Raw genomic sequence first — 24,182 nt, forward strand, 5'->3', positions numbered from 1 at the left:
ACAAATCCATGGAAGAAACGTATTACCTAGAATACAAGGGAAGAAACAAAGAGCAATCCATGGCATCTCTTGTTTTCTGAGTAAGAGCTGTAGCATACATCTGTTTCTAACCTGCCAAGCAATTAAGTCATAGCCAAAATCAGCCTTACATAGGAACCCTCAGGATGGAGAGCAGCAAGGCACCTTCCTGTGATGGGACAGAAAGTGGCAAACCCAATATGAAACTCTACTCGCTCTATACCAAGTAGAAACCCACCACAGGCCAGCTGTAACTTGTTCTGCAGCGTCTGGGTCAGCATAAGAGGCCAACCTGACACAGCTAAGAGCGATGCAGACCAAAATAAATACATAAATAAATAAAACTAAAGAAGTAAATAAAAGAGGGGAAGAAAAGAAAATAATTACATCCAATCCTGCCCTCCTGATCTTCAATGTATCACCTTGGCAAAGTGGCGCTTGGTGACAGCAAACCTGCTTCATCTGAGTCCCCCGAGACAATTTTACAGTATTTCCAAAACAATCATGTTTCATACAGTACATCAAGAATGTTGCTATACTGTTTATTGTAGCCTTTCTCCTCTGCTCTATTTGTGACTTACCATTATTGAATGGGGAAGAAGCATTTCTCCAATGTGTTTTAGGGGAGGTGGTGGTCCGATTCAAATTTCAAACAACAGACACATGGCATTTCAAAACCGTTTGTGTCTGGCTACAATATAATACGAGAAAAGATGGCAGAGGGGAAGACTGGCTAAGTATCACACGTGCCCAAGACACTCACTAGTGAAAGGGAGACCACAGCAGTACCCACCAAAGGTTTTAACCATAGGATGGTTGTTCACTGGCATGCCCAAAATTAATTGAATCCTAATTCTGCACTATGAACTATGCAGGCCCAGAAGTCTATCCTCATAAACCAGGACTGGGATTAAGGCCATGCCTTTTAAAGAGATGGTGTCCGAGTGACACCATCACACCAAGATTTAGATGTCTAAGTGGGGAGTACAAGGACCACGTAGGCCTGAAGATCATTTACTTTTTGCCGGTTTTCTTCCAGCTAAAGAATGCTAGCACGCAAGCTCTACATTGCTACTAGCTCTGGATAAAGCAACCCAGGGCACACTGTTGGTCAGACAGCTTTCCTTAAATGCATTCAAAAATTTCCATATAGTATTTAAACTAGTATATCCCAAAATGTAATTAAAACCTATTGTGGCAACCAGGGGAAGACACCTATACAATCAGAACTGAAAACAACGTTATTCCCTCTTCAAATATTAGCCCCTCAGCAAGTGTTAATAGCAGCTATCGCCAGCCACAGAATAGATTCGGTACTGGCTTCTTGCTTGGTTCTGTCTGCTCTCCCGGCTCCTCATCCACACACATCCTGCTCCCCAGAGAAAGTCACACCTACATCGTATCGCATCATACAGTCCTACAGGAAGAAGGGAAACATGTACACGAGACACAGCGCCAAGATCTATAAACTCATTTCACTCTAGAACTGGATATCCAAGGATAACGTAATAACAAAATAGAAGTATCACAACAACTGACAAATAAATTCACAGAGGTGCAGAATCTCAATGCTGCATGCAGTTGCCGAGGGCTTCAGGTTTTACATTAGGATGCACCGGCATAAAAGTTCTTCATCCTCCATACAGGCTTTACCCCGTCATGGCAGAGGCCTGGAAGGAGCTCAGCCATGCCGCCTGGAAGCCAGCTAAGTGCTCTAGCATACCAGGTATTCCAGAAATTTGCAGGTATTTTGAATAAAGATATTTATTCCCAATTACTCGGGCTGCCTCCTGCTCACAGTGACACTGACAAGGTGTGGCACCAGCAGCTGGCCACAGGTGTGCAGGCCAAAAGTTGTAAGAAAAATGTTTGTGGTTTTTCAGTATAAACCTATATTTACTGGTACGGAAAGTCTGCTTTTCTTCAGCAGACTTTTAGTGGTAAATATTGGTTTAAAACAAAAACCAGAAGCCTTAATTATATAGTTGAATACTAGAATTATGTTATAGATTTATAAGATTTATTTTATTTCAGGGAGCAGTGATCCATAAAAAGTGTCAAACCTAACTGAGTTTACTCAATTAAGCGTATCGGTAAACCTGTGGACTTCATTTGCGATGACCAAAAGAAATTGGTCCAAAAAAACTCAATCCCCTGTTGAACAGCTTTAATCCAAGAGTTTTAGGAATCATTTTTGAGCCAGCTATTCCGTTCTGCAATATTCACTATCATTCAACTTAATAAAAACAAAGAAATTACACCATTTTCACACAAATACATGTAATTAGCATCTTAATTAGAGTCATGTTTAGGGGATCCAGAGGATAAAAGTATATTTAAGTAACAGCTTATTATTTTAACTTGCTGAATCACAATAGATTCCAAAAAATTTCCATGGATAGAGAATCTAATTGTATTTTGAAATAATTACTGCCTTTATCCTGATTGCTTTCTGATCATTTAGAGGCACCAGCACAAAAACATACATCACCTTAGACCAAAACCAGATAGCATTACAAGGACTTCACCGCTAATGCCTTCATTGCTGGACCAATTTAAACTACATGAGAAGCAAGCTTAAAGTCTTAAAATGGGTGCATAAGAGGCATTTCCACAGAATTTATAATTATTAAAGTTAAAATATACTTCTAGAATCACGTTGTATGTTCAGACAGCTCACTGGCATAAACAATGAGGCAAAGGTCACAAGGACGAAAGCAAACATCTCCTGTGAACAACAGCTTGCAGTAAAAAATGGTAAGTGGGAAAAAACATGAGAATTGAAACAGACCTTAGGCTTCTTCATTTTAAACATACAAGACCAGTATTCACACAGAGCCTAAGCTCAACACTTTTAAACCCTAAAAGACTTTCAATAATCATAATCAAACAAACAAAATATCTAGATGTAAAAGGGTTTCTCTAAAAATGTATCCCCATGCTCCTACCATCAGAGCAAAAAGTTCATTGCAAAAAGAAAAAAAAAGTCTTAGTCAACTACAATAACATGAAAATAGTTTCCCAGCATCTGTTATGACTTGTATTACAACTCTCAGATTCCCAAATGTATTTGTACTGATGAACACATTTAAAAAATAGTATGTCTTCTTGTAAAACCACATTTTTAGTGTTTTAGTCCTTCAGTAACAATGAATTCTCCTTGTCTAATACATATACGGTTCCTATACATTCAAAATATGTTTTCCATCTGGCTTTCCAAAGAATTAGTTCCAACCTTGTCTGTTAAAATGACAATTCTTTTTATTCATACTGTACAGTACAGTACCACACCTAAGGAAGCGCTCACAATTTCTAAACTGGAAATACCCAGCAGGATTCAGCCAACAATGATCAAGATGACTGTGTGTTAACAATCTCTTCCAAGTAATTTGGGAACTCAACACTCAGCCTCAAATGAGAGTTACAGAAAAAGGTCTAACAAGCAACCCGACTAATGATTTTTGTCTTTACTGTATCTCAGATCATCTGGCAAATAACTGTATCCTTGTCAAGAACTCATTTCCCAAGGGCATTCATTCAGATTAGTAATATTCCAAACAACTGACTAGATATAAAATACCTAAAACTGATATTGCCATTACCTCTACATTTGCAGATTGCTAAGTAGCTAAGTAACTCATAATGTGCAATAAAAGAATCATTGCAAAGTACATAAGATATGGAAGGCTTCCGTTTAACAAAAAACCCCACTCATAAAACTAAATACTCACCCTCACCCATTTTAGATTCCAAAAATAGTTAACACTTGAAGTGTCATCTCTTGATGCACTATTATTACTGTCTAAACAGCAGTTTTAGAGTAACAGTTAACATTCACCAAGTCCCTCAAGTCAGCACATGTGTGCTAGATGGCATATTCTGTCCCACTGATCAGAAAACGGTGTTTGTCAGTTTGATGCTAACTCAGAGTTCTATCATGAGAAAGCTTTTTAAAGCATTCTGAAGAATAAAGGCACTTTCTAATAAATATTTTTCCTTATCACCTTTCATTGCTCGCAATTAGTTCTACAAACTTGACTATACGTCCTCCTAGCCTCCAAGGTTTTGCCACAGGAAGGATCTACTTTGTCCAACTGTTTCTCTTGTGACAAGGTATAAGGAAATGAAAGAAGAAAGTCTCACCCTACAAAATCAGAGCCTTGAAAAACAATAGCAATAACTTGCATCCATTTTTGCAGCACGGGGACCTAAAATCATAAACCTTTTCCAATGAAGTAAGCATTAAAAAAAGCCAAGAGTGCAAATCTGAATATAAATACATACTATACACTACACAAATATGAGGCAATTAGCAAGAAACTAATATTCATCAAGGCCTCTAAGAATAAAGCTGTAATAGCTCCTTTTTGAGGAAACCGGGAAAAGAAAACAGCCTGCATCCCTTACTGAAACATAACTATCTCTATATAATTTTTGCTATGTTTGCCCTCTGCTGAAAAGGTGCACTAGAACACCTGAAAACGGATACCTCTTTTTTTTTCTTCCAATATTGCAAGCTTTTCACCTCTACAGTGAACCAAGTTTTCAACAGTGCACACACGCAATGCCTTTCAGCTGACTTAACTGTTTTTCATTGGAAAGGTGTTCCATTAGAACTGGGGAAACAGTTTGCCTGACAAAGATTTACCCTTTGAAAACCCACTCTGCTAAGCGTGCACCATGACTATTTTAAATTCCTGTACGCTTAGGTTCACTCATACTAGCACTAGATAGCTCTGATACCAAAAAATGGTCCCTATTCTTCCCTCTGTCTGTGCCATGCCCAGGTCACAAGAAACCGCAGGCAAGCAAAGCCAGTCTGCTTGAGCACACGAGAAGATGCACATCGCGAAAGGTTTAAGGTGGAGATGAAAGAGGACAGCTAATGAAAAGGGCATGCTGTGGTCTCCGGGCCCCATCGCTATTCTACTTTATGCAAAGCAGAAGTACGGGACGCGGGAGGAATGCGCAAGCCCGCCGTGTGCCTTTATCTACGTCTCTCCTAGAAGCTAAATTAGCAGCCTCCGAGCTGCTGCGGCTCGTCCCCGCGAAGCATCACCCACCCGAGGGCGAGGCGCGGCTACAGCGCGCCGGGGACCGGCACCGCGCCCGCGGGCAGCGGGGGGCCGGCAGGGCGGCCAGGCTCCGCGCCCCGGGATGCTGCGGGCGGCGCCCACCACCCCCCGGCCCCCCCCGCCCTCGGCAGGGGCAGCCCCCGGGGGGGCTCCCCCACCCCCGCCAGCGCCCACCGCCAAGGGACAATGGATACGGGCGCAGGGATGCCGCCGCCGCCAGACCCGCGCCGGCTCCCGCACCCCGCCGCGGCGCCCCGGGGGCCCGGCCCGCACCTACCCTTTGAGCGCGTCGTGCCCGCCGCCGCCCTGCCCTCGCCTCTTGGCCCGGCTGGCCCGGCTCTCCTTGGCGCTCACCCCCTCGGCGTGCCCGGCGGCGGCGGCGCCCGCCTGGGACGCCCACAGCACGGCAACTCCCAGGGCGATCCCCAGCAGCCGCCCCCGCCACATCGCGTCCCCCGAGCTCCGGGCTGCGAGCGGCCGCCGCCTCCTCTCCGCCGCCGAAGTCCGCCGGTCCCCGCCGCCCTGTCTCCGACCGGCCTCTCCGAGGCGCTGCGAGGAGAGAGAAGGGGAGGGGGGGTGTTAGGGACCGAGGAAAAGCGGGCGCGGCCGCCCCGCGCCCCCCGCCGCCTGCCCCCGCGCCCCGGCGCCGTCGGCCCCCGGCCAGCCCGGCGCTCGCCCGCCCGCGGGAGGCGGCGGCCGCGGGGGATGGCGAGGGGCTGCCCGCAGCCGCGCCGACTCTACCTTCCCTCCAACGGCATCCGCGGGGGCTCCCGCACCGCCGCGGGCAGCCCGCGGCCGCCGCCACCGCTCCCGGAGCCGCTCCGGGGCTGGAAGCGCCCCCCGGGCACGCACCCTCCCCCGGCCGCCCGAGCCGGGCACCGGGCGAGCCGCGGCGGGCGGAGCGCGGTGCCCGGCCGGGCGCGCCGTGGCAGGGAGCCCCGCGCCCAGCCCGCCCGCCCCGGGGGAAGCCCGCTGCGAGGGGCGCGCACCCGCTGGAGCCGCCGCCGCCGCCGGCTGCCGTTCCCGCTGCTGTTCCAGCTGCGGCCGCTGCACCCACCGCTGCTCCAGCTGCGGCTCCAGCTGCCCCCTCCCTCCTCCTCCTCCTCCTCCTTTTTCCCCTCCTCTCTCCCCCCCCTCCTCTTCAAGTATCGCCCGCGCACCACTTTCTCGCGAGAGAGAGGGGACTAAAAATGTCCCCCCACCCCCGAACCGCCACCCGGGGGGCTCCCGGGGCGCTCGGCGGCCACCGCGGCGGGAGGCCCCTGGGCAGCCCCGCGGCGGGTCACCTGCGGCGGGCGGCGGGCGCGGGGCCGCAGGGATGCTCTGCCCCGAGCGGCTGCCCGGGGGCCGCGGGCAGCCTGCGGTCCTGCCCGGTAGGACGGGGCTCTGCCGCCTCCCCCGGCGGCGGGGGAAGCCGCGGCCCGGTAGCGCTGCCGCTCCGCGCACCCCGCGGCTCCCCGGCGCACCCCGCGCAGCAGCGCCGGCACCCGAGCGAGTCTTGGTGCGGGGCAGCGCAGTAAGTGCGTAACACAGGGCGGGGGGGGACTGAAGGAAGCGGACGCTTGTGCCTCCGTCTAAAGATATGCATATGCCCTAGAGGTGCAGCATTTTGCATCTATGCAGTGGCTTAAGAAAAAGAAATAATGGTATCCGTATCCCTTATAAGGAAAAGCTGCAACGACGTTGGCTTTACCTTGGAGGCTGCTGCAGAATGGATAACGCGCTTTCCAGCAACTAGGATAGCACGAGCTCTTCCGTACATCCTCCTACATCTCTACGGCCACCTCCAGAACAAATGGATCCTTCATCCTTATCAAGGAAAAAAACCCTAACAAAACAAAACAAAAAAACCCAACCCTGCAGTTTTTACTTAGGCTTTTGGGTTGATCTAGAAATCCTGCAGAGCAGCAAACCACTAGCACCCTTTGAAAGGTAGAAAGTTGTAACACCAAAATGATTCAGGGTGGGGGGAGGACAGTTAGTAGTTAAAAATTCAAACCCAGATTATACACTTCAGTGAGTGTCCCACTTCAACATACACAGAAAATACAGAACCAAACAAAGCAAACCTATTACACTAAAAGTAAACTCTTCTTCATGAGGGCGGCGAGGCGCTGTCCCAGGCTGCCCAGAGCAGCTGTGGATGCCCCATCCCTGGCAGTGCCCAAGGCCAGGCTGGACGGGGCTGGGAGCAACCTGGGCTGGTGGGAGGGGTCCGTGCCCGTGGCGGGGAGGGTGGGGTGGGGTGAAACTAGATGGTCTTTAAGGACCCTTCCAACTCAAACCATTCTGTGATTCTATGATGTTTCCATGATCTTATCATTTATGCATTCTGCTGCTCCCCACAAGTATTTTGGCAGAAATACTGGATTTCTTAATTCGCAGGTATTTTTGGGTTTTGTTAGTTTCAGGCAGGTACTGACAGGGAATGGTTCTGTATTATTGAACTGATGCTGCGAAAGCTCAGCTGCACAATTCCATAAGCAAGCTGCTGACCACTCACCCAGAGCAGCTGCTGAACCACCCCTGGCCAAAGATAAATGCATGGTGTATCACATACCACTAATACTGAATTAGGAAAAAAAGAAGTACCACCTAAGATTTCCTAGCACCAATCTCTGTTTACAGCTGAAATGTAATGGCGACACAAAATGTGATAGATGCTATTTGAAATATATAATTGGAATCAGTTTAGAGTAGTTTTTATATCACGCATATGAATATGAATTATCCTTCTAAACGTACATACAAGTATTTAAACTAGTAGAGGAAATGCTGTATTTGTGCATGCTCACCACAATAACAACATTCTAATCATTTTGGCTGATTTTTACCATCAAGAAAAGTGGTGGATTCCGCAAATTACAAAACAGTCATTTGATTCTGATTATTCCAAAATCATTGTTCAACAGTTTAACATGAACACTGTCAGATGGACACTTAATATACAGGTAAAATGTAGATGTGCAGTGAAATACTACAAGATACTGGCACAAGAAAGTAGTAATGGGATTCAGAGCATGGCTTTTCAGTGTGTCTGAACAAGGCCCAAGACAGTAGCAACCCAAACTTTGTATCACTGTTTTGTAACTTGTACAACATAAATCAAGGGAATTAACTGTAATTCTGCATGCAGTTTGCACCACAGAAGTAGAAATTAGGGGTTTCAATAGATGCTGTATGTTGATTCTCCTGCTACAATCCAGATGGATAAATAGGAATTTGATTTTTCCAAGTTTTTCTTGTTTGTCTGCCATATAAGCAAAGGGTTTGGGGGGTTTATGCCTATGCTTATTGAAGCAACAATATAGCATTGTGTAAAGGATTTTGTATTTCTTTGGCAGAAGCAAATTAAAATTTGCTTAAAAAAGAAGGCAGACCAGAATAAAGGTGGTAGTAACTGTCCCTGCTATTAAGAAAGCCAGGGCATGCAGTACATTGATGTACAGTTCTCTTCCTTCACCCTCATCTATGTGTACAGCAAAACCTGAACATTTATTTCATGAATATAGAAGGTAAATATGTTTAAACTAAACCACTGCAAAAAAAATGTTGTCAGATATTTACTAATTATGTTTGTAATGCGAAGATAGAATTTACCAGTAAACGAAAGTGAGTTATGAAAGGAATTCTGGGTTACTATTTACTCAAACATTCTTTCAGTTTCAACATTTTCTGTTTCAACTGCTTTAATTTTCTGGATGACCTACCAGAAAAATATCTAGTCTGTGTCACAGGTCAATGGGATGATTTTCTCATATCTTCTAGGACATTTTATGATGTATTATTTGGTATCTTGCATGGTTGCAGAAATGCAGATTACACTATATGAAGTAATGTTATATGATATGTGGGCTGTCTCTTAATTAATCTGGTGAAATATGTAGCACATCATCAACTTCTGGTGTGTCATTTTAAAGAATATGCTTATATATTGGAAGTACTTAAATTGTTGACAACTTCAGAAGGCGGCCCACCTGGGTTCTCAAACCACTAGAAAAATACACTGTCACAAGCAAAAGGCTTAAAACAACTTCTGCTCTCTGCTGCTGAACAGAGCTGCTACTAAGGGCCATCCACACACTTTCCCACAGCCACTTGAGCCTTTGCAAACATTTGGACTCTGAAGAACATCTAGACAAACAGATTCCTACGTGGCCTCCAAAACACTTGTCATCCACTCAGAAGTTTCACTCAAGAAAAAAAAATACAAAGAAGCAACTCTGGTGATCCAGCCCATCACAGTCTCCGGTGACAAGCAAAAAGATGGACTCTTAGATTAACAGAGATCCAGCAGCTCAGTGATATTTGATCAAACCTGGGAATTCAACCCAGAAACAAAAGACGCCAAGAACAAGGCATGTAACATCCCTGCTACATGCACAGCAGAATTTGCCTTAACATGTAAACAACTATTTTTTCCCCACAATGCTGATTCTTCCAGATGATTTTGATGATCTTACAGCTGTATCTTGGAGGATGTAGATGGCATAGGTGGTGGTGGCAGGGCCCAAAATCAGGGGAGGATAATTACAGGTAGATTGATTGTATCAGGGAATAATAGAGAAGACATAGACAACCTTTTGCAGTTAGGTATCAGCTTGGAAGCAGTGATCCTAAATATTTACATAACTACACATGCACATGCTCTAAATCAAGTCCAGTACATTCCTCTAGCAAAACCTTGCTCCTAGCTAGCTATGTTTTAGTGCACCTCCCTGTGCATATCGACATCATCTACATAAATCATTTTATACAGTGGCTAAATTCTTGAAATTTAACTGATTGTCAGAGAAATACCTGTTTGTCCTGCTATTCGATTTTCATAAAAACATTGAAGTTTTCAGTGCTGATGATCTTTGTGTTCAACAGCAGTGATGCAAAGTACCGGTCTCCCTCTTTCCTGGCCTTTACCAAGCCAGGCTTCTTCATCTTATGCAGGCATTCCTTCCTTTCCTCCTGTAGGATGCTTATGAGAATTCTCATATTTTAGAGAAATCGTTTTGAACTGTTGAGAAGAAAAAAAATAATCTTATCACTGGAAGTACTGTGATGGAGTTGGGAGTTCATTTCATTCGTTTCATGTCATTTTTTTTTTATTTCAATTTGTATGAACTTTTGCAATAATTGTGGGGTTTGATCTGTAAATTTACTCCAACCAAGTGAGCAAAAATAAGTATGTCCATCTTGCATATTTCTTTATTAAGAAAGTCTTGATTATGCCAATGAAAACAAATAGTGTGGGAAAGTTTTGATGTGTGTATTTTTTTAAGTACATTACAAGCACAAACAGTAATTACATCCAGACAACCAATAACTGGTTTAAATCTGAAAAATAAAAAATAAAAAAAATGTAGGTAACTCAAAATAAAGCAAACATCACCTATTGTTCTTAATGCTGTTTGGTCAGATAAACTGTGACAACTAGCTATGAAATCCAGGAACGATAGCTTTTAGAGGACAGATTTCACTTAAGTCTTTTACCTCATTTTTACAAATGGTTTTATAAGTTTTCATCTGTCAACAGAGTTTATAATGATGGAGGAGGAAATCCAGCCTACATTAGCATATAATTCCATAATCTGTGATACTGTGCAAAGTGTTGGGGTAACATTTCTGTAATATTATAAGAATTAAAAGAAGATCTCTCTTGGCTCAGACATTAGGGGCCTATATGCTTCGGAGGAAATTCCAGTATTTTCTCTCAGTTTGTCCTAGATGACCATAAACTTATCACATTTTATAGAAATTCAGAACACGTCTCTTACTTACCCCTGTATGGAATAGTTTTAGCACAAAGTTTATGTTGTTTTAAACAAAACAATTCCTTTAATTTACCAGAACAAGGCAAATTTTGATATCATACCACCAAAAACTGTAGAAGTCAAACAATAATTGGATTTTTCTTAATAAAATCTGAAGGAAAAAGGTATTCTTAATCCTTTAAACCACTTCCATTCTTCAGTACCAGTGGCAAAGAAAGCACGAGGAAACTCAAGAGGTGCCCTAATTCAGACACCCCCTTCTCAGTACCATTTTTAGGAAAGTTCTGTATCACATTCAGAGCTATTTTCTTTTCACTAGGTCTCATTGTAAATCAATCCTTACCTAGCAAGAGTGAAACTGTTACGTTTCCATTTACTGAAGACATACAAGATTACTCATTGCAGACCTAAAGAAAAAAATAACCTGAAGAAATCCTATGACTTCTATTCTGTCCTCCAGGATGGGGAAGCACAACCTATTTTTGTAAGCCTAATGTTGAAGAGAAATACAACTACAGTACAGTGGAATGGATTATTTTTTTTAAATCCCAGTCTAATACAATACATACATAGACACATTTGATTCTATGTGTCTAGCTAGAAAAACTAAAGTTGAAAAATAGCAATTGTTTCTTTGATTTAAAAAGAAAAAAATATTAATCCAGCCTTAGTACAAGAAAAGGAAATAGATATACTACCATTTTCTGTCAGCTATAACCCTGTCAAATTTAACGGGAACTCTGCCAGAGTAACAGTTGCAAGCCGAGTTTCCTCAATCTGACGTTTGTCCCAGATGACCTCTTAAATCCCACCTGTAAACTCAGAAGTGAAGTGAAACAAATTTCATGGCTTAGCATGAAATGCCAACTGCTGGGTGAATTTTCAGGCTAACACATTGAGCAAAACGGATATAGCTTTTTATTAGGATTAATACATTCCAAGTGGGTGGAAATCAGTAACTAGGAGCCTCTTCTTGTAGCTCATTTATGCAGAGCTCCCTACTGACTCGAACAAAGACAGCTGAATCAGGCCCTACATTCCTTCAAACATTGTGTCAGCAAGGGATTGGGTGTCTCTGCCTCTGTTTTCCATCCCAGTGTTCCTCTAGCTATGAGATGTCTCGGTTGATAGGGAGTTACCCCATGATGCAGTTGAAATAATAAAATAGGTAATAAGAGACCAGGGATTAGACTCTGAACCCACCACATTCCATTTGCAAGGCCCTTCCTTTGAGAAATAACATGATGAGAGCATTGCATATGGCTCTCATAGAATCAATGATGAATTTCAGTTGGAAAAGACTTGTGGAGGTCATTTGGTCCGAAGTCCCCTGCTCAGAGCAGGACCAACATAAGAGTAGGCTGCTCAGGCCCTATCCAGCTGAGTTCTGAGTATCTCCACCAAGTGTGGACACCCCACTTTTCTGGAGTAACCTACTCCATTGTTCTACAACCTTCATTGTGGTTCATTTTGCTTAGTAATTAGTAGGAGTTTCTCTTAGAATTTGTGCCCATGCCTCATCATACCACTGCTCACCACCCAGAAAAGTCAGGCTCCTTCTCCTCTGTACCCAGAAGACAGCAACAACATCTTCCTTAACCTTTGCTGCTCACGTTGGAATGAGCTCTCTCCTCACAGAGCGTTGCTTTAGCCCCTGACCATCCCGTCAGCTCTCTGTCAGGCTTGCTTTAGGTGTCATCCGTTTTTTGGGTTTAGAGGTGAGGGGGGAGCTCGTACCAGAGTGTCCAGAGCTGGATGCAGTTTCTCAAGTACCAAAGGAGAGAAAGAATCACTTCCCTCCACCGCCTGGGTACGCTCCCACTGACACAGCCCCACGCGCAGCTGGCCACCTTCGCTGCAAGGGCGCAGTGCTGACTCACGTTCAACAGCGACGAGGCTCTGAACAGCACTTTCCTTTATCCAGTAACTTCCCAAAGGCTGACTTCATTTCCTCAGGTTTTCTAGATACCAGTAAATCAATGAGATAATCTCATCTAGAGGCTGTGATTTCTTACTGGGTATATAATCCTTTGGAGATTCCCCTCCATCTGTTGAAAGTATTAAAATTTACTTACTGAGAATCACTGGGGTGGTGTTTCATCAGATTCATACGTTTCAGCAGCCAGTCTTCATCGCCTCAAAACGCCCATCAGATGCAAGGTCTTTGATACACCACACTGGATAGCACATGATCCATTTAATAATGCATACATCTTTAACATATTGCATCTTGCACTTCCAGTATCGTTACTTAGGTACATTAAGTCCACAGAAGTCAACAGAAGATTTCCTATTAACTTTTAAGATTATTTTGTTTCATTATTAGTCCTTTCTCATTTATGTATTGGCTCAACTCACAGCACGCTGATTGCGTCCTAAAATAAATAGCTGTAAAGCATCTATATACCGCAAATAATCAGGTTGCCTTTCTTTATAAGGAAACAGGAAATAATTGCAGTTAATTCAAAAACATATTCACTCTACAAGTAACCAAATTAAATTAAAGAAGCCATTTGAGTAGGAAGTTGCAATAGATTCCAAATATTGTGGCTCAAAGTGGGAATGAGAAGAGACTGGAGGAAACGTGGGTAACTTTTACCAGTGTTTCTAGTACAAATTATTCAGATTACAGTTTAAACAGAGGAAGCAATTCTAACATTTTAACAAAATATCTTTAAACCTTTTTTAAAAAACATAAAAATATTGCCTCTAAAACATCCCTAATGGTTTGCAAATTATCAGCCCCAGATCCACCCAAAATTGCTATTACTGTGATGAACGGGGTGGAGTTCAGAAGAGATTGGTCTGCTACATTTCTTTTTTAAAGGGACAGATTCTGACACTTTACAAATTTTAAATAAAAATGTTGAACACTGTTTTAGCTCTGTCAACTCCTTTCAATACCAAAAAAAAAAAAAAAATAATACCACATAACTTCAGATGAATAAGAATAGAGGTCGAACAGGCACACAGTCGGCAGAGGAAATGTCATCTGACACCCGTAAGCGAGAGCCAAGGAAAAATACTCATGGGCAGGAGATGCTTGGGAAAAAGGACATCTCTATCTATCTATCTATAGATATATGGATATATAGTAAGGCTGACTTTTCCCAATCCTGTTTGTCAGTTAAAGGACGGAAGTCTAATTTTATGGATGAAGCAGCGGGTGATGTAAATAAGGAGATTCATGCTGCCTTTTAAAGATAAGGAAATCTTTCAGAGGCTCCAGCCTGGACGCATTTTATGATAAACTATTGGGAAAACAGAGTTTCCCTGCACTGCAATGATCTGGAGAAACTTCCTTTGGCACTACAAGCCTAGTCCAAAGCCTGAGATAATTTTTTTCCCTTCCACTTAGTTCTGTGGACTTTAGAGCATGCCCTGACTTCAGCGTGGTGAATGCTATTCCATCAGTTAAGCTGAGCTACAGCACTGAAGTTTCTGAAAACACCACATTACGTGGATTCTAGTGCACTATGGAGAAGTGGAAACAATGCCTTCTATATAACTGGCTACAAAGTCTTTTCTCCTTTTCAAAATACGGAATCCTCTGCATTCTTTGGTCCATACACGGGGCTCTTTACCTGCTTGAGTTTTTGTCACAAACAGCAAAACAGCAACCAGTCTGTGCAATCTTGCTGACTAATTATTCAGTCCTGCACAGTTAAAATACAAAGGGAAATCTTGGCAGTGTTGTGTAAAACAAGAAATGACCACTTTCTGAATTTACTACAACTTGTAAAAAAGAAGTCTTTAGAATTCACATAGATATCATGCTCTAATACACATGTTCAATGGTGACAAATTCAGAGCTAAATGTGTTACAAAAACTGCACCATTATATCAGTTCAGTGGATCACCGATATGCATGTGCTGACAATAGTCATTCCCCATGGAATCCTGGAAAAGGTTGCTTTTTTCTAGGGCATCTCGGCATTTGAACTCTTCTTAGCCTTTCCCGCGGGTTTTTTTTTGTTTGGTTTCTGTTTCTCTCCCTCCTGTCCAGTGGTACAATAAACTGCATTTTAAGGGTAAATTGATTTAAGCAGCCCTGGTAGCTACTTGCCCTGCTTTGACAGGTTTGTTTCACAAGCTGCCCTTCCTCTTCCTACGCTCAAAAACCAGTATAAAATCATTTGCAAGGGGGGAAAAAAAAGGCAGGGAGTGGAAATACAAATTAAATATTTTAAAGAAAATATTATCATTTATGCCACATATCCCACAATGGGAAAGGTTAGCCCTGTGCTTAATCAGACCTCACACTGGAGAAGAGAGCTCTTCTAATGCATTTGGAACTAAATTCTGCGTTTTGTTAACTGTGACTGAAGGACCAGAGTGGAAAGAAAATCTGAGGAATTTCTTCCACTTATGCAGAACGCAGGTGGGATTTAGCCCAGGAAGATGTACAACAGTGTGTTAATCTGCAAATCCCAGCTATAAACCTATCTGAGTCTGCACTGCTCAGCCCTACCCCTGAGCTATCAGCAGACAGCCTTGTTTCAAGAAAACTCTGACAGCTGCCAGGTGTAGAAGTTGCTGTTCTTCAGATGATCAGCAAAATATGTTCCACAGTTGCCAGCACTTCTGCAAGAAAGCATTCAGCAGGCAGCGTAGTGATTGAATTTATAAGGTTGTTCACATTCCAGAAGCTCTCAGAAACCTCAGGTGAGACTGTGGCCCTATTGCACAATACTAACAGGACTAACTAGCAAGCTCCAGACAATTAGCCACTGCGACTCCACACCAGGTCTAGGCAAGCCACGGAAAGACACTCTGACAGCAAGGCAGTAAGTAGTCCGTATCTAGGATGACCCCAGAATTTCATTTGCCATAATGAGATCTTAACAGCTTTTAGACATGACCACTTGCATAGTCATTTTTAAGACCTGTTTTCCTTGTCAACACTTTCATACTTCCGAAACTACAAAAAGGGATGAGAATAATTATAAGGGGGAGGGGGTTTTCCCATTATTAGGGATTTTAGCAAATATTTCTTATTAGTCATATTATTGTTTCTGGTAGTAACAACAGTGAGCTTCCCAACAGAAATGAAGAGCTCATACCTAGCAGTGTTTTACAGTACCAGTGTCATTCATGTACTGCAATCCACGGACACTGCTTGACATGATCATGCATTTCTTTCTCCTCTTTCACTTTCTCCTTTTTCACTGCTGCTACTGTGAGCTGAAGGAACGGCAGATCTTTCCTCACGACTGTTTCCTCCCCACCCTCCCTGCTTTCCCCATCCAAATGTGAGAACAGCATAAATTATACTTGAAGGGAAGGAAGTATGCTGACGTAAAAGGCAGAAGCTGTAGGAATAAGGCATAAGCTGCTGGGGTCTGAACAACAGCTTATGGTCAAACCAGCCTCAGCCCTTCCGTGATTCTGTGGATGTGGTAGGAACTCATCCACTTACCACCCACTGCCTTACCTCACATGTACCCAATGGGTGTGTTCTTAGCCTAGACGAGACTTTACTGAACTGTTACAGAAATTTTTGAAGGCGACTGAGCACTGGAACAGGTTGTGTTGTAGAGGCTGTGGAGTTTCCATCCCTGGAGATATTAAAAACACTGGGCAACTGGCTCTAGGTGGCCCTGCTTGCGCAGGAGTGCCAGACCAGATGACCTCCAGGGCTCCTGGGCAAGCTCAACCGCTCTATGATTCTGTGCTCTGACAAGCAGGGTTACAGAGATCATGAGCTTCTTACTAGGATGTATTCAATCACTTCCTCTCCGATACTTCTACTGGGGCACAGTGTTTCACTGTTTTTGAGACCCAGAATCATTGAGTCTGAATCCACACTGGTCAAGTTCCCCGTTCTCCTAAGCACAAGAACCCAGAAGTCCTACTTTGACTCACATGTTAAGCTGCAGAGCTGGTAAATAACTACATCTGTTCTTGGAGGAAGGTACTGGAGCATACGCATGCCTGAAACTGCAAGGTTGTGGGACTACTACGCAGATTGGATGCAGAGAGCTAACAAACTGAGCCTACAGAGAAGGGTAATAGCAACACCACCAAAGGAGGCAGGGCAGCTTGTTTCAACTATCAAGTCCCAGTGCCCCCCGTTGCAGTGATGGAGTGGCAGGGCTGGGACGGGCCCTCCCGCAGAGCTGCCAGGTGTCAGACAGGATGCCCCAGGCAGCAGCGGATCCTTCCCTACCCAGGCCCACGCACTCCCAAAGGCAGGGTAAGCATTAGGGTAAACTTCACATTTGAGTGAAGAAACTTCTGCACCAGCTGACCAGCTTGTGTGCTTTTTACAGCTGTACAGATAACTTCATTTCAGTATTACGTATCTTACCGGCTTCCTACAGGTGTACCTGGGCATGATTTTAATTTAGTTTGACTGTTGGCACTGCTGTTCAAGAGAGGAGCTAAGAACAAGTTAAACTCCCTGGCTGATAAATTGGTCACAACTTCCCACAGGGACTGCTCAGACATCCGCAATGATAAATGGAGTCAAAGCCTCCACTGGCTCAGCTCATGTTTATTAGAACTATCTGCTAATGACCTAAAGGGAACAATCTTGAGAAACGTAGGAAATAGTTTCCCCAGCTATTGGCTATTATAACATGCATTGCTGACACAGGCAAATAATCTCTTGTAAGAGTACTGCAGGAAGACAGGAGTTACGTTTTATGAAGGATTTTACTTTTTATATTTGGTTTCCTTCCAGCTTGGAAGGAAACTGAGATACTTAAGTTTTCCACAAAAGAAAAATCATGCGGAAAAAAGGCCGGGTTTGGATCTTCTAAACTGTTGCATTTCAATTTTGACTTTTTAGAGTTGCAAAAGTTTACAAACGAAGACTCATTTTAAAACAAAAGGTTCCACTCAAATAGTGTTAAAATGTTTTGATTCTTGGAAACTTTCCATTTTTCTTCCATAACTAAGTGCGAAGACAAACACAATTTTGTGAAGAGAACTGTATTTTCAAATGGAAAATTGTCAACATTTTCTTTATTGACTCTATACCCCCTCTTATTCCCCATTCTTTTCTTCTGAATATTAGTCTAAGGCATTCTAAAAGCAAATGGAAAAGTTACAAGTGGGTAGTTTGAAAAGAGAAACTAGCTTCTGAAAGGAGAATCCTCTATCTATATTTTTCTTAATATACTCTCTCTGAGCAGAAAAAGAAGAAAGGAGACAAGCATCTTATGAGGTACCCTATCTTCTCCAAGGACACTGTACTAACAAGTAATTTCAAAACCTTTAAAATACAGGCTCCAGGAAGCAATGAAAAAATTAGCCAAGAACTTACCCATTAACTATTGCCAAATTAAGCCTGTGCTGCACACCTGTATAGTGTTGATTACAACATCAGTAACTTGAGCAAAGAACCAGGGGAATACTGGAAAAGGAGAAGTTTCCATTCTGATCCTGTAGGTTTTCATCTGTTTTCCAGATAGTGGAAGCCACATCCTACACAAAATGGCCAACTGGCAAGCTTAAAGGAGGAACCCAGTCATTTGACAGTCTCCATATGTCCCACAAGTTGCACAGGCCCAAACAGCGTTAGACACGCACCAAAACTGGCATGTCCTACAGAACAAACATATAACAGCACTACAGATGTGACTGGGTTCTGCTGATGTTTCTACAGCCTTGGCTGCAGTTTGAGTCACCGTGACACTGACACTAACACCCCTTGCGAACAGTCCGAGGGCACAGAAAATAAATATTTAGTACGCAGGTTTAAGATTTTTGTGTATGTACTGATTTTAAAGCTGTAGGTGCGGTTTGGCCTTTAATTAAGGTCAACGTATAAAACCCAGTTTCATTTAGAGAGTTACCTTGGCAAGAATCCCAGTCACTGAACCGGTTTCTCTTTGGAAAGAGAAGATGAGCAGAAGGAAGGAGAAGTTACCAGCACTTTCGGTTTTTTACAGAAAATTAACACCGTCCTTAAATCTATTGTGATGAGAAGTGTTACATAAAAGCACGTATGGTGTAGGACCACTAGAGGGGAGTAAAGTAACTTAGAAGTGAATGATTCCTCCGCCTGGTTTTGCTGTACAAATTGCATTTGCACATGTTAATTAACAGCTATAGTAAAACCAGAGTATTAAAGAATTGCATTTGCTTAACATTCTAAGCAAAGCTGATTAGATAATTACAGTATTTCTGTACCATTGTCCCCTCTCACTAGGCTGCAGGCTGACAGGGAACATTCATCATCTGGATGAAGCCAGAACACCAGGGATGGCATTCAGCCAGAACATTTGGCAATAGACATGAATTTCTTTACTTGTATTCAGATTTATAAAGAAGCAATGCTACATGATGGAAACAGAGTCATTTTATCAAGTGTGAAAAAGGCAGAGGGCTTAAAAGCTTGCTCGGTAGGTAAGCATGCACAAGAGGAAGGAAAACAAGAAACTTGGTTCTCACATAGATCACTGCCCAAGTCTACACAACAGTGAAATATTTACCCAAGCAACAAGAACAGTGAGAGAAGCATGATTAATTTGGAAGTGTGAAGTACTCTGCATCAGAATACTGGGCGAAATCTCACTACAGCTGCAATTAATGTGCTCCTGTATCCCTGCCAGGTTACCATCGTCTCCATTGTAACCCATCCACACTGTGGGAGACAAGACTGAGCAGTTAATCTGCACAAAAGAACAAACGTTTAAAATAAATTTCAATGGGAAATCTTAGCAGCTCCCACAGAACAAAGGGAAACATGAGAACAGAGTTCCAACAGCAGAAGAATGGCTTTGACAAGAAAAAAAAAAAAAAAAAAAAAAAGGACGAATGGCTGAAATATATGTATGTGACTGTGTATCTCAATACTTCTGGGAAGTATACCCAGCTTGAGATTTTTACAGGAAAAGGGACACTATACAGGAGCAAGTAGATCTCCAAACTTCACTGGAAAGTACCAACTATGAAGTAAAATAAGAGGTAAGGGTGTAATGAGATATGAAATTCCAAAGGTGTTAAGGAAAGCCTAGGAATGCAAGCAAGCCAGCGATCTCCTTAGTTGCACATCCACAGGTTACACTTAGGAAGTTGGATTTACTCACAGCAAGTCTTCAAAGGCTTTCACAGGCACAGATCGGGTGTTCTGCAAAGACTGTACTAATTCTGCAGAACAACCAACCAGCTGAACTAGTCTGAAACCTACCAAGCATGGTAGGACCGAGACTGTTGGGTCTCATTTTTTACCATTTGCTGTCCTTTGGACTATTTCCACATTGGCATGCAACAACAGACCAGTGCATCTTAAGAGCTGACTTATGCAAAAAAAAACTCTGAAAGAGAAGGTGTTACTTAGATGAAAGAAAACTGGTGAGGAAAATAGTCAATTTTAAGCATGACATAAAAGAAATCCATATTCCACATCCTTAGTACATTGGAGAAGCAGTAATGAGCTTAACCTGCAACAAAAGAGTTCAGGTAAGACACAAAAGGAATGGGGAAGCACTTTTCCAGCAGTAAGGATAATGCTGGAAAGGATTTGTCTGGGCAGCTAGAGTCTTTGTAGTTGGAGATCTTTCTGAACACATTGGACAAACATCCATTAGGACCAGTATCAATACATGCAATTCTGCCTTGCAGCAGGAAAATGGACTGCAGGACCTTTTTAGAAAGGTAAAGCTGGAGAAGACCTCTGATATTAATAAACTGTAATTAATATAATTCATAATATTAATATAATGGAGTATGATGAATCAGATAACAATAAAAAAATGGTATCTGTCACTCTGGAGAAGAAATACATTTTCCTACCAGCAAAGGCTGAACAAGAGAATGGGGGAACCACACACACACCTTAAAAATAACATTAAGCTCAAACACTGGGGTGGGGGTAGTAGAAGAGTCCATGCAAAGTCAAAGGAAAATCCAAGATTAAAATTGTGGAAGGAGGAAAGAAAGGCTAAGTGCAAAGCCAGGGAAAAGAAAACGGAACACTATAAAGACAAAAGGATTTTTTTACAAAGTAGAAGGGAATAAACCAGACCAGAAAAGAGAACAAATCAAAGAAGTGTAAAAGCACAGCAAAACCATCAAGAAAAAAAAAAAAAAAGAGTAATTTAGTAATTTAGTGGTTAAAGTACTAGCCCAGGATTTAATAGACCTGGTTTTCATTCCCTGTTCAGGCTTCCTAACTTTCTGAACGTGCTACCTAACCTCTCAGAGCCTCAGTTCCACTCATATAACTATTCTTGTGCACAGCAGTTTGCTGTGATAGGAGACAAGGTTTCAGATGTGAATGTATGTCTACCAAAAATAAAGAATGGGGGAATTTAAATCTAGCTCATGCAAGAGCTATTCTTAATTTTTTTCATTAATAGCTACAGGTGTTGCCCATTCCAGCTGAAAGAGGACACTGAAGAGAAAGCTAAAGCACTAGAATTTGAGACCAATAATTAATCTAGCAATTACTCAAAACATGCATGAGTTAGACAAATCTTGTGCATTCCTGTTCTGTACATCATATATATATTTAATAGCGCATAAAATGCTTATAAGATGTACATAAAATGTAAATTTTAATTACCATTTAAACAATATTAAAAAGTCACCTTGGAAATAGCTTCTATCGTATTGTTATTTTAGTATGGAATAGTGGTGCATTTTTACAAAGAGATTGTTCTAAACGGGAATGTACAGACACGCTAAACCTGCAAGACAGATCAGCTAAAGAAAATACAAAAACCAAAAATGCAGCAAGGAAAAGAGTACCACTGCATTCTGCTACTTTGGGGATGGGGTGTGGCTAAACAAAATTTAAGCTGAACAGTGCCGAACTGCAACATCACTAGAATAAAATTAGATCTGGCTCCTATAACATAAATGCAGTTATCAAAACAAGGAATCATCTGAATCAAAAAGACATAACAGCAAATAATGAATTCTTGAATAAAACAGGTACGTTCTTTCAGCAGTAAAACCTAGTGGGTGAAAATACAGGGCAAACGTATTTTAAGAGATTCCTTTAGTGGCTCTGTTACAATCTTGGCTCAACTACACAAGTCCAACCACATGTATTGCAACACTACATCCTGCTTTCCGACTGGTGTCAGCTGTCCAACTCCAGGAGCTGCCACCCCCTATACTAGCCTGTTACTGCTTCATTCTTTCCTAGTGACGTTAGGAGGAGGGCTGAGGAATGCTTTCGACTAGTTATTGATTCTTGGGCTAAGTATCTCCTTGTTCCTCAAACTTTACTCACCAGGGAATGATTGCTGCTGTTTGGGTATGGATCTTTCCTCCAGCCTGTGCAGTCAATTCTCATTAAAATCCCCTTGGCAGCTCTGGAGCGATCAGTGCAGTAAGACACATGATAAACATTAGGTGAGCAAGGATTTAACCGAATCTCTGCCTGCCTACATCCGCATCCTCCCATGCATTGCAATTTTGATCACCGACGTTGCCTGGTACCATGATGTGATATATGACATGACTGAAACGGCAACCAAATCTAGTTGGGTACCTGTTATCTACATTTAAATATTCTCCCTTTTACTAGCTGGGATTGCGAAGATTTCCACCACCCCCACCCCCCTCTTTTCCCCATCTACATAACATCTCCCAAGAAGGACACCCAGAGGAGAACCTTTTCTATCAAGCTATGGAGCCTGCTGAAGAAAATTCCCCTGGTAGCTGGGATCTGCTGCACCCTTGGCTTTCTCCAGAGCAGTCGGTAACGGAGAAAATGTCACCTCATCAGTGTGGGAACTCAGCTTCTAAATTAAATACATAAAAATCATCAGCTGTTCAAAGCTTTAGCAGGACTAGGATCAAGTATTTCGTTCTGCACCGAAACCACTGAGCTTTTAAACCCAGGAAAACTTTTTAAAAGCTACAGAAAAATAACAGTAAGAGTCATGCATACAAAAAACATCAAACAAGGCGACAGAAATAAAATCAGATCTCCTGTAAAAAGTTACATTTTAGAAGACCTTTTAAAAGCAGTTTGCACATTAGCACCAAGCGTGGCATTTTGGGGAGGAAACGGAGAAGCACTTGAAGCCACTTCAAATGAAAGATTACTTGGAAAAGCAAGTTTCATCCACACCAGTGAGATGATGGGCCCTCAGCTGCTCTGCCTGGACAGCCAGGGGTGGCCTACAGGACAGCTGCATGTTTATCACCACAAACGCCAGCTTTCTTCATCTGGGCAAGGTTTCTGGACTAGCCCAAGGAATGAATTAATCTGATTTATTGGTTTAAACACCTCTCCCATAGGAATAAATGTGTTGTTTTTTTTTTACCTTGTGCAATTGGGGAAAATGTTTCAGCTAACCGAAGAATGCCACTCATCATTGGGGGGGAAGAAAAAAAAAAAAAAAAAAAAAAAAAAAAAGCCTCCACGTGGGGCTTAGAGGACAACTAGTAAAAACTTTCCCCTGCAGACAAGGCCACAGCTATTTCCTCAGCTAAGAGCCCGGAATTTGGCCCTTGAACTTAACCACTGCCCATGTTTGTTTAGGCACAAGCAGTCTCTCATGGCCTCAGTTTGCTCCCACCGATGATGACAAATCCCACCTTCACTAAAGAGGAAGTGGGGTTGGATTTATGGGCAACATTAAAGGCCACCAAGAAATTCAGAAGTCTCACACTAGGTCGCCCGAGAGAGTCTCAAGTCACAAACCAGTCCTGCATACTGGTAATGTACTGTAATGCATTCTGCCTTGCCAGTTGGCCTGAAATATAAACAGGCAGGGCATTTTTGTAAATGAAGTTAAACACATTCTTCTTCAGAAGATTTCTGTTCAATCTTGTACTATTTTCCTATTAAAAGATTCTCAGACTAGACTCTGCAGTTTGACTCCGAAAGACCAAATTAACATCTTTAGAGCAGTTAAACGTTGTTACAATTGAAAGGCATATACATCAATTTGGGAGAATATTCAGCCTTTTTTCTTCTTCTAATAGCACAGAATAGCAAGCAAAACCTTTTTGGTTACATCTTCCGTATTACTGTTGATATGAATTGTTGGCCCATAACTATACCATTAATTGCAACAATTTAATTACACGCTGTGTAAGCAAGCAGCAAACTACCTCTTTTCCTCACAGGATCGCTAGCAATGAAATAACATCAAGGAAAACAAAAAGTCTAGGACAAAAAAAAAAACATACATTTTGTAATTCTCCTGAAAATGTGAGCAGGCCTTTAAAATAGCAGCTTTCTAAGCATCAAGAGGAACATTACTACATCTTCAGTTTACACTGATAACCTATAATGTTTAAGGAACACCTGCAAAATGTGGTTATTCTAATTTAGACCTTTCTTCTGCCCCATATGAGCTTGCTTTTGCTGTAGCAAAGGGAAGAATACTTTAAGTGCAATTTGTTATAA

The 24,182-nt window shown here is 42.5% G+C and overlaps 1 protein-coding gene across 5 annotated transcripts in view; it reads right to left on the reverse strand.

Annotated features, from left to right (window-relative positions):
- Positions 1–20,578, reverse strand: part of FBN1 (fibrillin 1) — a 171,983-nt gene extending 151,405 nt beyond the window's left edge. Inside the window, exons 1-2 of one of the 5 annotated variants that reach the window (XM_080394651.1) lie at positions 6,083–20,578; positions 5,371–5,642 (exon numbers count right to left, since the gene is read on the reverse strand). In XM_080394651.1, the coding sequence (XP_080250777.1) occupies positions 5,371–5,540 (170 nt within the window). In that variant the 5' untranslated portion in view covers positions 5,541–5,642; positions 6,083–20,578. Of the gene's footprint in view, positions 1–5,370; positions 5,643–5,834; positions 5,982–6,082 lie in introns of those variants that run through there. The other 4 variants (XM_080394650.1, XM_080394648.1, XM_080394649.1 and 1 more) reach the window with 4 other exon arrangements.
- Between the last annotated feature and the right edge of the window lie 3,604 nt (positions 20,579–24,182).

Source organism: Falco punctatus (assembly GCF_963210335.1).
Source record: "Falco punctatus genome assembly, chromosome: 7".
NCBI lineage: Eukaryota > Metazoa > Chordata > Aves > Falconiformes > Falconidae > Falco > Falco punctatus.